We start from the raw sequence: 14,692 nt of genomic DNA, 5'->3' as shown, positions 1-14,692 counted from the left end.
TTCACATCATCTTAATCATTTCTCAAAAACAAATTCTTTTTGCACCAAAGTGGAAAAATTGTGAGCAGTCCCATTGACTAAATTTGAATTTTTTTCCCTAAGATAATTTGTTTCAAGAACTTTTTTTTTTTTTTACTGTTGGGGAGCAGTTTGCCAGCCACCTATTAGGAATGCAATTATAGGAAGATTATTCTGGACAACTTTGTGTTAAAGATAAGACACAGTTTTGCTCTTCCCTGTTTACTAACACTTATTACTAAAACCAATCCTTTGAAGCCAATAGATTGGCTTTAATCGATTGGTGCACCAATCAATTCTTAATTCCTATCTTTGCCTGTTTTCCACTATGTCTCATAGTCTCAGTACAAACTTTAATATATGTATGCTCTCAAATATACCCAAGTATTGATTAATAGAGTTGAATTCTTTGTAGAAGAGAAGAAACAGAATTTTTTTTAAAAAAATATGAATAACTTTCAGAAAGATACTTAAGCCTACACCTGAGACAGCTCCAAAATTTTACTTACACAAAATTGGAAATATCTTTCAAAAGGACATAGCTCCATTTATAATAACCATATTAACAAGATCAAACACAGAAATACTCAAAGAATGAAGGTAAAATGTATTGTTGGAATAACATATCTTACCAAGTAAACAGTACAGAAGTTGCATCCATAATATACACTGATATACTGTACATTAGAATAGTATTAATTAAATAGCAGAGGGACATTTAAAGAATATAAACTACCCTATGAATCCAGACTACACTTTCTCAAAAATATTAACAAAAATGCAGGAATAGTTACATTAGTTATTAATGCAATAGTTTGAAATATTTTATTAAATATATTGTTACAAAGTAACAATTCAGGCAACAAACACCTTTTCTTATTCCATAACATAGCTTCAGCAAGCTAGACTTTAAAAAAACATTTTTCCAGTTATAAAGCAATAGCAATAGCAATAGCAGTAGACTTATATACCGCTTCATAGGCCTTTCAGGCCTCTCTAAGCGGTTTACAGAGAGTCAGCATATTGCCCCCAACAATCTGGGTCCTCATTTTACCCACCTCGGAAGGATGGAAGGCTGAGTCAACCCTGAGCCAGTGAGATTTGAACCGCTGACCTGCTGATCTAGCAGTAGCCTGCAGTGCTGCATTTAACCACTGCGCCACCTTGGCTCATAAAGCCTACAAGAGGCAAGAAGTAATCATCAGTAACATTTTATTATAGTTAAATAAATCAAGTGACAACTAGTTACATAGTTTTGCCAACCATTATTCTATGCAGATTATTAGACTGAGCTTTAAAAAAAAGGTAGATTGAATACTTTAAAAAAAAGTACTCTGAGACAAAAGTAATTAAATTACAATTCCTGATTCAGCTTTGCTTATTGTGGAACTTACAATGTTTTAGGGAAATGAAATAAAAGTATTTAAGGTATGTTCTAATTTTCACGATACACTTTGGTCTTTTAAGCAGGCTGTAATTCAATCAGATGCAGCAATATTGTTGCATGTGATTGAATTAACTAAATTGATCTACAATTTAGTTAATTCAATTGTTTAGCAAACTAAACTAATATCTAGAGAGGAAGTGCCTAGTACACTTTTGATAACCATGAAATAAATTAAATAAAAACTTCAGCATAGGTGCAATTGCGTGGATAATTGCCTCAGCTCTGATAAAGATGTCTAAGAGAGATTCTATTGCACAGTACAAAAAGGAATGAAAGTATCTATTTTACTCAAAGCAAATAGTAACTTAAACAGTGTGATTTGGATTAAATCTGAACATATATTCAGTTGTATTCTTATATATGTCTAATGTATATGTATGGCTTGTTGTATGGCTATAGTATTACTATTATTCCTCTTATCTTCTTTATTACCCCTCTTATTGGTATGATTATTATGATTATTATTATCCTGTTGCTTTGCAGTTACAGAGAGCTTCTGCACTGGAGACAAATGCTTTGTGCATCTAATCACACTTGGCCAAATAAAGTATTCTATTCTATTCTGTATTATCATGGAAAGACAATAATTACTGGTTTATTGTAAAGCAACTTACTTTCACATTTATAGGCCTAAATTTAACATTGATTACAGCTACACAAAGTTTAAACAAAAGCTACCATACCAATGAAAAGACAAAGAGTGAAAAAACCAAATTGTGTATACACAGCCCCAAATTGCCAGAAGGGACGTCTAAAATATAACAGAGAAGACAAGAGTGTTGCAATAGCATTTAATACATTTGTCTCAGCAGAGAAATAAGGGAAAATCAGATATTAACTTATTGCTGTAATACAATCCAAAACTATACATTTGCTACAAGAATACTACATATATTCTGATGGCAATAATTGTTGAAATTGCATGCAAAGTCACATAATAATTTCTGCTGCCCACAATTCAAAATACATGAGAAAAATGTTTTTTTCCGGCACCTAATGATATATAAATGGCTTGAGCAGTTAAAAAAAAGGGGGAGGCTTCTTAACGAGATTCCAAACATTTTAGAAAAACTGCAAATGAGTTCTTATCACTCTACTAGAAGGTATTATTACTACCTAGATTACTGATTTATAATCAACTGCAATCCAAAAAATGTAGGATGTCTCTGTTGTTGTCTCATACATATACTGTTGCAACAAAATTCTAGTTAGAAGCTGTGAGGTTGGGAAAAGTTGAGTAACTAGCTCTCTTTATAGTTCCCATCCATTTAACTAGGAAGAAACTGCTCAGAGCTCCTAGGAAATTCTGACCTTAATTGGATATTCAATAAAAGCAGCTTTTTAAAATAAGAGTCAGCAAAATAATATCTCTACTTCTCCTGTTCAAAGCAAGTAAACCTGGTGTAAACTGTTGCTTTTTAGAACTTCAACAGAAACTAGTAACACTTATATAATGCAGCTTTATGAGGTGAATTTTCAAATTTTAGCTTGTTTTCAAAAACATCTTTTCTCACAACATGTACACAATTTGATTCTTTATCCTTGAAGAAACTTCATCATTTACTTCTCTCTCAACATATCTGAATCAAAGGCCAAATATGAAAGGTACGGTTTTTCACCCCAACCCACCCCCAGTTACCATGGAACACACTACCATGATCAATTAACATCCTTTTATCCAGCAATTTAAATGGCTTTAAAAAGGATCAGACAAAATGATTACAAACAAGATTAACAGTTACTAACCATGTTACTAAAGCACAGCTCTAAATGATTAGACAATAGGGAATATAGCAAAAGGCAATTGTTCTATCCTGCTTACAGACTGATACAATCATCTAATTGGTTCCTATAGAACAGGGTGTCAAACTGGCGTCCCAGGAGCCAGATAAGTCACACACACACACCAGCTCTACAAAGGCAAAAAAATTGCAATATGTCACAATGCATCACGTAATCGAGTTTTGACACCCGTGCTATAGAATGATGGGCAAGTTAGGCCTTAAACTTTACAGTGCTCTTTTCTTACATTCTTAAGATAATACCATCATGCATTACAAATTGCACCTTCTCTGGTCAGGAGTCACAAGTTTAAAACTGTTAACTGTAACGTTAAAATTATTTTAAAAAATTCCAGAATTTAGAACTATTCAAAGGCATTACCATAGAATACACAAGGAAGTAGTATTTCAAATACCAGCGTAAAGCAGGATTATTGAAATGCAAAAATTATCAACCAAGATTACAAGTATTTAATCTCCTTGCCACATGGTCAAACTTTCTTTTATATTGCAAACAAGCCAACTTTAATTTCGTATCTTCTGTTTTCCCATATTAATTACTAATTTCTCAAAAACTGATGAACTTGTATTCAATTCAAGGACTCAAAACACACACTCATGTAACTTAGGAAGTGCCTTGAAATAATTACCGCATCATGTAAATTGGGAATAATTAACTTTTGGGATTGAAATGGATATGTCAAATAAAAAAGGACAACTACTTTGAAAAAGCAAATTCCATGCTGGACATATTACAAAATGAATTAAATTGCCAAATTTTGTCTACCACTTCTGATTACTGTACCAAATCTTTTCTTAATATGAGGTCATGAACTGAAGTTGAATCAGAAAAAAATCAAGTATAACAAAGAAGGCAGAAAAAATTATGAGATTCACAACTATAAATAGTTGGGACTTTAGACAAATTCTAAAAGGTTCTAAATTCTAAATGGCACTAATTCTGCCTTTTAATGTTGAATTGTTTAAAATAAAAACAGGAGAGGCCTTTAATTTGACCCAGGATGGGTCTTCCCAATCTACTTTCTTCTCCTCCATTTTATACAAAGTTACTTTTGTAAGACATTCTCCTCCATATAGAATTTTAGGATTACCAAAGTTAACTAAACATCATATTAAGATAATGTAAGAACTCTCAATCAAAATTGGGTAAGGTATCTGCCTTGTGCCAACATGTACTGTGGATCTGCATATGTTCTTGATTATTCTAATACATGGGATGCTAAACATCAAGACTGAAGGATACAACCACCTATAGAGTGTAGAAGGCTCTCCTTGCAGTCACACTGGCTGGGATTCTCTTTTTGAGCTAAGACAGCTTGGATAGAATCCATGAAATATTTCATACTTTGTTGTGAGAAGTTCCCTTTTAATTGCTAGCACTGAAGGAGAAAAACATCCAAGAGCTACTCCTGATACAGATTGCCTTACATGTCCAAGGAAGAAAATTAAAACAGTGTATTTTTTTTTGGGTGGTGGTGGTGAAAGCATTCAACAATTTACCACTGAAAAAAGAAATTTCAAGGAAAGATTATATATTTAAAGCCTCAAGGAAAGATTATATATTTAAAGCCTCAACCAATTACTGATTGAATAGATGAGCATCAGACAAATAGATTTAGGGAAATTTCATCTCCATTTAAATTTAAATTAAACTTTACTTTAACTTGTAATGGTTGTTGATTCTACTATATTGTTTCTTTAGTCCAAAGAATCAAAATATTCCTGAATGGAGACAAATAACGTTTAATAAACACCTGTATTCCCATGACAAACCATTCATCAGTAATTTGTTATGCCTTTCCATTGCTTTAATCTGAACAATTCTAAATATGATCCAGATGTAAGTTTGCCAGTTTTTGTTAAATTATACAAGAGATCTTGCATGTTATGAATGATCAAGGTTCATGAACACTATACCAAAGATATACATCCTAATTTTTAAAATGTGCTTCATGTATTTGATATAAGCCTTTAGCAGGAATTATTAGCCCATTGGCAGGTAGGGAAGAAAGGAAAGATAAAGATGTTAAATGTCAAACACCAATCAGTGTATATAGCCTCCATGAGTTTACTCCTGAAAGAATGTAGCCCTTGCCAATAAAAAAAGTTTATTTTACATCATACAACTTTTAGTCACCCACATGACAATATTCTCATAAATCATTATTATGAGAATGAGCTTCCCCAGCAATAAAAAAGCAAGTGTTTTACAACACTTGTTAGGTAAAATTTAAATCTCCCAAAACAGAAGTAATATTTAAAGGAAAATAATATTGAAAATTAGCAAATGTAATTTTTTAGGAAGCCTCCAAGCTATTTTCTAAAAAATGCAAAATAAAATATAAAACAATGCACATTCTTGCAATGTGATACACAGCACTTTAGTGTTTTGCATTCAAATAAATGTAGACTGCCTCAAACGGTGCATACCCTGGATAAAACATCTGTTAAGCACCAATCCTACACACATTCATCTGAATCTCCCCGGACTTTGATCCGAGTACAGGACTAAATTATGAAGGCAACACTGAACTGTGATGAAAGTAACTTTGTTACTGATTAAAGAAACAGCCTGGTCTAATGCATTATGTTATCACTATCTGTAACAGGTGCTTGTCAACATGTACATATTGAGGTCATATTTAAGCTAAAGGCAATCTTAGGTATAATAAAGCTGGCTCTTTGTGGATTTAGATCATCCACACAACCATATAGTAATATTAAAACCTTATGGTAAATTGGAACTATATCGATTTAGCAAATGAAATAGTGTTGTTATTCATTGTGTAAAGTCATTCAAGAACGTGTCCTCAGAAAACATGTTAAAATACTTCCAGTGGAATCAAACGTTGTTCAAATATGTATAGCTCAGGTAAAACAGTTTCTGCATTTTTCAGTTTTCCTCCAAATTGAACAGTCTTAAAATGAAAGGGAAAATGATGATAAAACAATGGAATTGGTCATTTGTAGAAGAAAGCTAACTTATGATGTATTCCTACAGAATCCACACTGGAAGCTTCTGGAAAATTAGAAAATGGTCACTAAAATTGTGGTTGCTGAAGAAAGACTTTGGCACTATGAAACAGAAGAAATAGGATTAAGTGGGGAGCCCATTTGGGTAAGTACTTTATCCAGCCACTGAAGAGGCCCATGAAGATGGATTTCTATCCAACACGGGGTGCTTGTAACATCTTGTCGATGGTATTCTGCTCCCCATCCCTATAAAGAATGACATGCATTTAACTAGATTAGGATTAGACACTAAAACAACTGATAATACAACAATTTCTATTTTTTTTAAAATAGGATTTGGTTTGAAGAATGTTAGCTTCATGCTTATCTCCATTCCATTCAACAAAAACCATCAATCCCTAATAGTTTTGTTGGATCACAATTTATAATATTTTTACTTATGATGTACACATGATAATGATGCAAAACTACAACTTGGCAGAAACCCCAGTCAACCCAGACCACTCATAAATTGTACTGGAATTGTGATTAATCATCCCCTAAATAGGTATAGATTCCCACCCCATTTTTCTTGTGGGGAGAAGAAATACTACTATTCATTAGGTCAATAGAAAGAAGTGGGTAATCTTCATCCTTATTTTGTCCTGCAAATGAATAAAGCGGAAAGACATCTATGCAAGTACCCATACATTCTTATGTATACTTTATGGCATTTATTCGTCTATCTATACATCCTTTTAAGTTATTCACAACAACAAAGAATAATAAATCTGAAATGCTGGATTTATTCTGACAATTTGCTAATTAAATATAGCAAAAATTCCAAAACCTGTTATATGTTAAAATTGCAGTCACACGTAATACATTCCAGATATATTTCAAACAGATACAATATCGTAAATAACAAATATGCCACGCCTTACCTTTACAAAACTCATTCGAATTGTGCACATTTTGGTGAGCTCATATACTGCCTCAAATCCATGATTGACTGACTGAGCTAGAAGCTGAGCAAATTCCTGATTGTTAAAAATTTTAAGACTACAGCCACTGGGAATCTTGCATACAGTTGTAGGGTGAAATCCGTGATGATAATTACAATTCCTACTTTGTACGAATATGCTGCTGTCACTCAGGCATTCTGCATAGACTTCCCCACCAACATAATACAGATGAACGCCTAGGGGAAGGAGAAAAATCCCAAATATTTAACACAGTTAAATTGCAAAAATGATTATAGCCTTTTCCTTTCAGCTGTTAGGAACTCTAGCCAAATTTCTATTTGAAGGATTCCAACTGTTTCCAGTTGTTTAAATATGTCAAGTGTATCATTTCAAACACAAAATATCTTAACCACTAGATGTCCTCATCTTTCTTTACTCAGTACATGATAGATAGAATTATTCAATAAATAAATGATAAACTATTTTTTTCTTGCCTCATCAATTGGGCCTAGTGTGCAGGCAAAACTGGTATGGGAGATGGACTTTAGGATTTTAAGTCATCACCAATAGTTTGAATTGTATCCAGAAAGAACTTGCATGCCTTGTAGAACAAGTCTTTATAGAGTACTGCCAGTTAGCATCCATTATTGCTCACTGCTACCCAATGCTGTTTTGAAAATGCATTGTAATAAAATCTAATCTAAAATAAATCTATACTGCATATCTCACTATGGCAAGTCTGTGCTCTCATTGAGAACTGATGCAGGTAACAAACCAACTGACATTAAACAATGCTGCCTCCTAAAATTCTACATGCAAAGTTAAATTCAGAAGCACCTAAAGACAACAATCTGATTTTTCCAGAAGATGCTATACCTTGAATTGGGCTGCATTCTGCCAAATCACCCTTTGTATCACTATTATATTCAAGGGTATTTTAGGGACCATACAATTCTACCACCGGCTTTTCCCTTAATTGGTCTTTCAAACCAGAAAGATAACTTGTCACTGTCCCCTTCAGCTCTTAACTTTCACTTTATTTTCAGTATGACTTGTTATGACAGAGTCAGGATATCTGTACAAATCTGTACAAATAAATATGTACACCACGTACAAGAGATTAGAAAATAATTAACTATTTGTTTACCACTAAAACTTTAGTGATAAAAGTAGATAAAAGAAAAATTTTGCAGCAATGTTTCATTTACAAAATTGCTAAAATATCAAGCTGACATTTGTTTTCAAGCTGAATTGTTCGGATTTATAATATTTTTTCTATGTGGCACATTACGCAAAACTGTATAATTACATTTAATTTATCCAAACTGCAAACACAATCTATTTACAATCATATAAGCATACTTCAGGATTACCTTTTCCAATGTGTCTCCGAGTATTCTCAATTGTTGAGTTACGATTAACATTGGAGAGCAAACCTAAGCAGAATCTGTTTTTGTTGTTAGAAGGATCTGTAAAACCATCTACTAAAATACTGGTAGAAGACGCATGAAAAGCCTCCCCAACACGATTGTTTAGTTCATAATACACTATTGAACACCAGTGTTTTGGTTCTTCATAGGCCACAGGATGAACATCTACAAACAAACATGAAATACCTGTAATAATTCCAGCATCTACAGCCTCTTGACTAGAGTATTAAATATGTATGCATTTTTCTTATAGCTAAAGAACTTGTTATTTTCCTGCAGGAATCTTCTCAACTGGTAGTGCCATCTACAGCAGATATAGACTGTAAATATTACTCCAGGATCCTGAATTCATTAATGAGGTATAAATACATTAATTGAAAGAACAGCAAATCTCCTTAAACTGTTTTAAGATAGCTTATTCCTTTAGCTAAAATTCAAAGATTTTAACTTACAAATAAAAATAATACAGAATATATTGGCATGCTCAATATATGCTGAATCATTCAACAGAAGTTAGCTAGTCTTTTGAAGAACAGGCTGTTAAATGATATCCATTTAAAAAAGTTCTATCCTTATCAAAAATAACTTTATGCTACTACTTATTACAGCAAACAAACATACTTATTCTATCTTATCCTTTTCCAAATTCCAACTAGTTATTCTCCTTGGCATAACCTTGAACCTTCTCTTATCAACAGTTTGCAACACAGAAATAAATGCTCTGGAATGCAGTTTCAACTTCTTATATATGGGAATTAACAGTGTGAAACCCTCAAAATTATCTCTTAACTTCCATTTAAATACACATTTAACCGCAACTTGCTTTTTAAACAAAATATTCTCTGGTCTGTATTTCCCTCACCCTTTTTGAACCCATGATTCAGATGAAAGGGTAAAATGTTGACCAGATGGCATTATGCTTCTCTTTCTAGTCAACAACTCTCTATCTCTAATGACCAAATTCTTAAATGTAACAATCCCATCAACTAAATAATAAAATATGACAATAATTTATCTTTTTCCTTCAGATCATAAGTGGCAAATTATCATAAAGGTTCAAAATGTTAACAAGTTTATCAAGTCAAAAGTATATCTCACCTCTGCTCGAAATATTGGGCATTATCTGAGGAATTATACTATTGCTTGTATCCATAGATTGTGAAGTATCTTGACCCATTTGGTCTTCAGGAGGCATATATGCAGGTGGTGGTGTATCGGCTACAAATGAAAAAAAAAAGAATGTTTGAATAGTGTTAGTATATTTACCCTGAACTATCAGATTTTTTTCAACTATAATCACAACTTGTCGTTTCTGTCATTTTCTGCCTCTTCCCATTTTTGTTTGGAATCTAACAATTTTCTATCATGAAAATGTCCTCTTCATTCTCAGTTGAGGTTTCTATGGATCTCATTCTCTTCCTTTGCCAGTCATTTATGTCACAATCTATCTTGCTTCATCTAGTTGAAGCTCCATTTCATTTTCTTAGGATCAGAAAGAAGCACCAGCAGATTCTCCAACAGATATATTAACTTAGAAGCTGTTTCCTTGATATTAATGAGTTCTATAAAGTGGATTTCAGGATTAGCTATAAAAGATTTCTCATTTTGAAACTTATTTCACTATATAGTTACTGCTGCCACTATTTTCTGCTTTCGATTTATTCTCTGAAGCTCTACAACCTTTTCACCCTCTCCTTTATCTCTTTGCTTCTATCTCCCAATCGATGTCTATTTAATCACCTGGAGTACAAATACAGCATAACCCAAATGTATTTCTAATTTCCTCTGATTTTATAATACAAGTTCTACTTTTCAATGTTTGTCATACAAATAGTCCTTACCTGGTAGTTGAAATGGACTAGATGGTCCAGAACTAGCTGGAGAATTTGGATAGGTACTGCTGCTGCCTGGAGATGGTGGGTATGGACTATTTGGAGACATGGGAAACGGAGTGCTGTTAGGCTGTTGGAATGAATCTGGAAAGGTAGCATTGTGTGGCATATGTGGTTCATTGTGAGTTAAGTTTCTAAACTGAACCAAAAGGCTATGCTGTGGGTTAAATTCACTGTGCCTTGGCACCAAGACTGGAGGTAAAACTGGAAAAAAAAAAAAGAGAAAACATATTAAAATAGAGTTGAAGCTTTAAAGAGATCATAATAAACTCTCGAGGAATAAAAGTGCAAAGAAAGAAGTATATGCCAGAAACTTCATGTTTCTCTACTTGGAAAAAGAGTTACTCCCAGAATGTACAACTTGATGATCCAAAGCCAGATGTTGTTCCATAAAGTCTTGATGCCCCCAAATTTCCTCCTGAAATTGTTGCTCAATTATAACTTTTAATGTAACAAAAGTCATTAAAAAGTCATTAAAACATGATAATTAAGTCTAATAATATTTAAACTGAGGTTTTGCCCGGGACTCTCCCAATTTAAAAAAAAATTCTACCCAAGTTCCCACTAAAGTTCTTGGATTTGAAACCCTGTGGATATTATGAATGTACAATCCATTTGCAATTGAACTAAAATTATACAGAACTCTAATGCAACACATAGCTTTTCTGTATTAAGACAATTGCACAAGATAATTGAACAACTGTGATCTTAAATAATAGAACATGTGAAAAAGAAATATTTTAGGAAACATTTTCCAGCTTTTCAGTCATCAATACATAAATTACTTTATGCATTGATTACTGAAAAAAGACTAAGATTACTATGAAAAATTATCTTATTTAACAATACAATTATCAAATCAATTGATATTGTTTATCACCAATAGTTTCAAATATCATAAAGTTCAAGGAGGAAACAATCAAAAGCAGGGTTCAAATATTTCATTATGCCATTATGGAATTTTGGTTTGGTTTAAAGCAATGGCTGTTATCAGCGTGGTTTGTAGACTATGGTTTATAGGACAGCTGTAACATCTATGGACCTGGCTATTGGAGGATGCTCAACAAGTTATGGTTCTAGTCTACAGAGTATCGATGTTCCCAGATGCAATTCTCATGTACCAACTTTTCCCTCCCATTTTCAGTCAACTATTTTTGATGGGTAAAGGCATTGAAACACACCTGGGCTCTCCACCCTTTTGTAATGGTATGGATTGATACAAACTTCTTTCTGTTTAGATCCAAAAGGAAATTCACAAATGTCCAATGGCTTCAGCTCATGATGGCTCTGCAAATCAGGCCAACGCCACACACGGCAGTAAATCACGTGGGGAAGGCCTTTGCGGTGTGACACCTGAAGTCGCCCATCTAATGAACGAGGAATTGTAACACATTTGCTGGGCTGTCCAGGACTACTTAGTGCCTTTTCCAGTTCCTCCATGGCTCCTTTTTTCTTCTTTAGTTTTTTTACCAAAGCATCGACTGCTTTTTCTGCCCATTTTTCTTCTTCATCGCCTTGTTTCCAGCCCAACAAGCGCTTTACAGCTGGGCTAGTAAAAGAGAACAGACTGGCCATTGAGGTCATTTGACAAGTTTTAAAGCAATTTTTAGAACAAAACTGCTGTTTCTCAAGACACAAAAATAACACTGCAGCTGCAGGTTAAATTCTTTTTAATCCAAGGAAGTGATTTTTCTTAGACCTATAAGAAAAATTACAGAACATCAGTTGATGCCAGCTTACACAGAGAAATGAAGGCAAACAGAGAGAATAATTGGATAATTTTAAACCTCATTATATTTAATTCCCACATGATACATATTATTAACAGCCTTTTAATCTGAACCAATTTTCATGCCGTGGGGATAACACTTAAAAGACAAAACAGTTGGTGGCATTAACAAAGGAAGTCTTGTGAGCCAAACTCCTTCTATCATTCACAAAGGCTAATCATTTGGTCAATTGCGGGGAAAAAAAGCTTGGATTTGTTTTGTAAAGATAAATGAAAAGACGTTTATTTTAAACTTCAATCAATTTGAAGTCAATGCATGGTATATCTTATGAGAAGATGTGTATCTATTAAGGCAGCAGTGGAAATACTCTGGTGATGTCTGAGCTGTTTAAATGATAGCAATTAGGCACTGGAAACCCTCTGGTGATTAGAAACTGATAGCAATTAGGCACTCTGTACACAAGAGATTCTGTAATAAAGTTCCAGTTCTGAGAAGCCACTATAGTTTCTGAGGTTTTACTCCTACTGTTCCTTTCTGTTAACTCATCCTGAACTTGATGTTGTGCTCTGGATCATAAAAAGAGAATCTATGTCTTTTGAAGAGACAACTGTGTGGATTTCATTTAAAGGAATAGAGCAGTGAATGATCAATGGTGTAAGCAGCAATACAAAAGTGAGCAATCTCTGGCAAAGGAAGCCCCTTGTTGGGGAACACTGCTCAGACCCCAAGAGAGTCAATCTGGATTGCTGCAGAACAAAAACAAAATATATTGCTGAGAGTTACACACAGCCCCTTTTTGTTACTAAGAAGGTCCATCTGCAACTCTCTTTAAAAAATAAAAAGGAGTAAGGATGACAAACGGAACTAATGTGCTGTGGCAACATGTTGATAAGACCTCATAAAATCCCTGAAGAATACTCAACAAGTACAGACATAGACAATAGGCAGCTGGCAAAAAGCAGCACTAAACAAAGAGAAAGGATGTCAATAACAAGTCAGTTCCGTTTCTGCTACAGAAACTGCCAAATATTGTCTATGGGGTTTCTGATAAATTGCAGCAAGTCAAAACAGCTAGCCCACCCTGCTGCATTTTCAGCCCATCAAACACGAGGCATTAAGGGCCAGAAAGCTGCCTTCCTCGCCTTGCTAATTCTCAAAAGATGCTGCTTCTCAATAACTTAGTAGGAAAATGTGCCTGGCAATCCCAGCTACCTGTTTTTTCAGCGGAGAGAAGACAGTGGCAGGCTTCACGAGCAAAGACAGGCAACAGTTTTTTACCGTCTGCATTCGGCATCTCTCTGGATGGGGGGGTAAGGAAAGGCCGCACAACTAAACAAGAAAAAAAAAGCACATAAAGAACAATCCAACAACAGCCATCCCCAGCATTTCTTCACTCCTCGTGTTAGGAAGCTTATCAGGATGCCACAGGTGCTGACTTGGTACACTCTCTACATTATCATAATAGGGTTAAGCTGACAAAGCGCATTTCCTCATTCAGAAGTTTAGTTCTGCCCAAGAGGCAATAAGTAAAGGATTTAGGGCTGGTTCTCCTCCAAAAAGGCAGGTTAATACTCTGTCCAAAATGTGCAAGAGTACACAAACAGACACTTAACACGCCTGTACCATGAATTAAAACTTCCCCGCTTAATGACAAATCAGCCAGAACGGGAGGCTGAGCAAGTTTGGATTTTGGGGAACAGGACTCCACAAATACAACCTCTCACCCCCCCCCATCAGCTGCTGATGGAGGACGGCCACAAAAGGCAGCTTGCGTGGCCTGGCAATGCTAATGCTTTAAAAGCCTTTAAATGCAATATCGATCCGTGTCAGATCGCCCGCAAGCGTGGGCCAGGCCCAAACCGGGGCACCTCGGGCTCCAGTCCCGGTGAGCCACTCTCCCCGTCGCAGAAGGGTGTTTTTTTGGGGGGGAAGGGTTGCTACGAAGAGCCCCCCCCCCCTCGCCTCTACCCTGGCTTGCAAAGCGAGGAAGTGCCTGGCGCGAGATGCGGACGCTTCTTCTCTCCTCCTCCTCCCCCCCCCCCCCAACAGCTTGCAAAAGGCAGGCGGGCGGGCTGGGCGGAGAACGATTCCCGCCGCCACTTCCTCCCCCAGCAAGCCACGAAAAGGGCGCCCTCCTCTTCTTCCTCCTTTTATCCCATCCCCCCCCCTCCGTCCTCTCCGACTTTTCCAACGGGTTTACCTACCGCCCGACTCGCGGCTGGCGGGCGAAGGAGGAAGCGGCGAAACCCCGGCCAGGAGAAATCGACAAGACCTGCCGAGGAGGGAAAAAGAGGCGGAGTCAGGCATGTCTGTCGAACCGAGGGCTCACGTGACAAGGCCATCGGGCGAAAGGCGGCTGGTCGAGCCTGTGCGTCAATCAAGCGTTCGGAGCCTGTGATTGGCAGAAAGAAGGAAAGGAGGCGGGAGCGGGCTCTCCAGGCTTCTGGGGGATGGAA

The 14,692-nt window shown here is 35.7% G+C and overlaps 1 protein-coding gene across 2 annotated transcripts; it reads right to left on the bottom strand.

Annotated features, from left to right (window-relative positions):
* Positions 1-1,465: 1,465 nt before the first annotated feature.
* SMAD5 (SMAD family member 5) lies at positions 1,466-14,687 on the bottom strand. Of its 2 annotated transcripts, none has more exons than XM_032208614.1 (8): positions 14,441-14,687; positions 13,449-13,565; positions 11,688-12,205; positions 10,456-10,710; positions 9,713-9,832; positions 8,558-8,779; positions 7,164-7,420; positions 1,466-6,486 (listed from the first exon to the last, which is right to left on the bottom strand). In XM_032208614.1, the coding sequence occupies exons 3-8, from the start codon at positions 12,088-12,090 to the stop codon at positions 6,343-6,345; spliced, it is 1,401 nt and encodes a 466-aa protein (XP_032064505.1). In that variant the 5' UTR covers positions 12,091-12,205; positions 13,449-13,565; positions 14,441-14,687; the 3' UTR covers positions 1,466-6,342. The 2 variants fall into 2 exon arrangements, with proteins under 2 accessions (XP_032064505.1, XP_032064506.1); XM_032208615.1 differs by lacking the exon at positions 14,441-14,687 and adding an exon at positions 14,205-14,277.
* Between the last annotated feature and the right edge of the window lie 5 nt (positions 14,688-14,692).

Source organism: Thamnophis elegans, chromosome 2 (genome assembly GCF_009769535.1).
Source record: "Thamnophis elegans isolate rThaEle1 chromosome 2, rThaEle1.pri, whole genome shotgun sequence".
In the NCBI taxonomy this organism is placed as follows: domain Eukaryota; kingdom Metazoa; phylum Chordata; class Lepidosauria; order Squamata; family Colubridae; genus Thamnophis; species Thamnophis elegans.
This window is presented reverse-complemented; position numbering and strand designations above follow the sequence as displayed.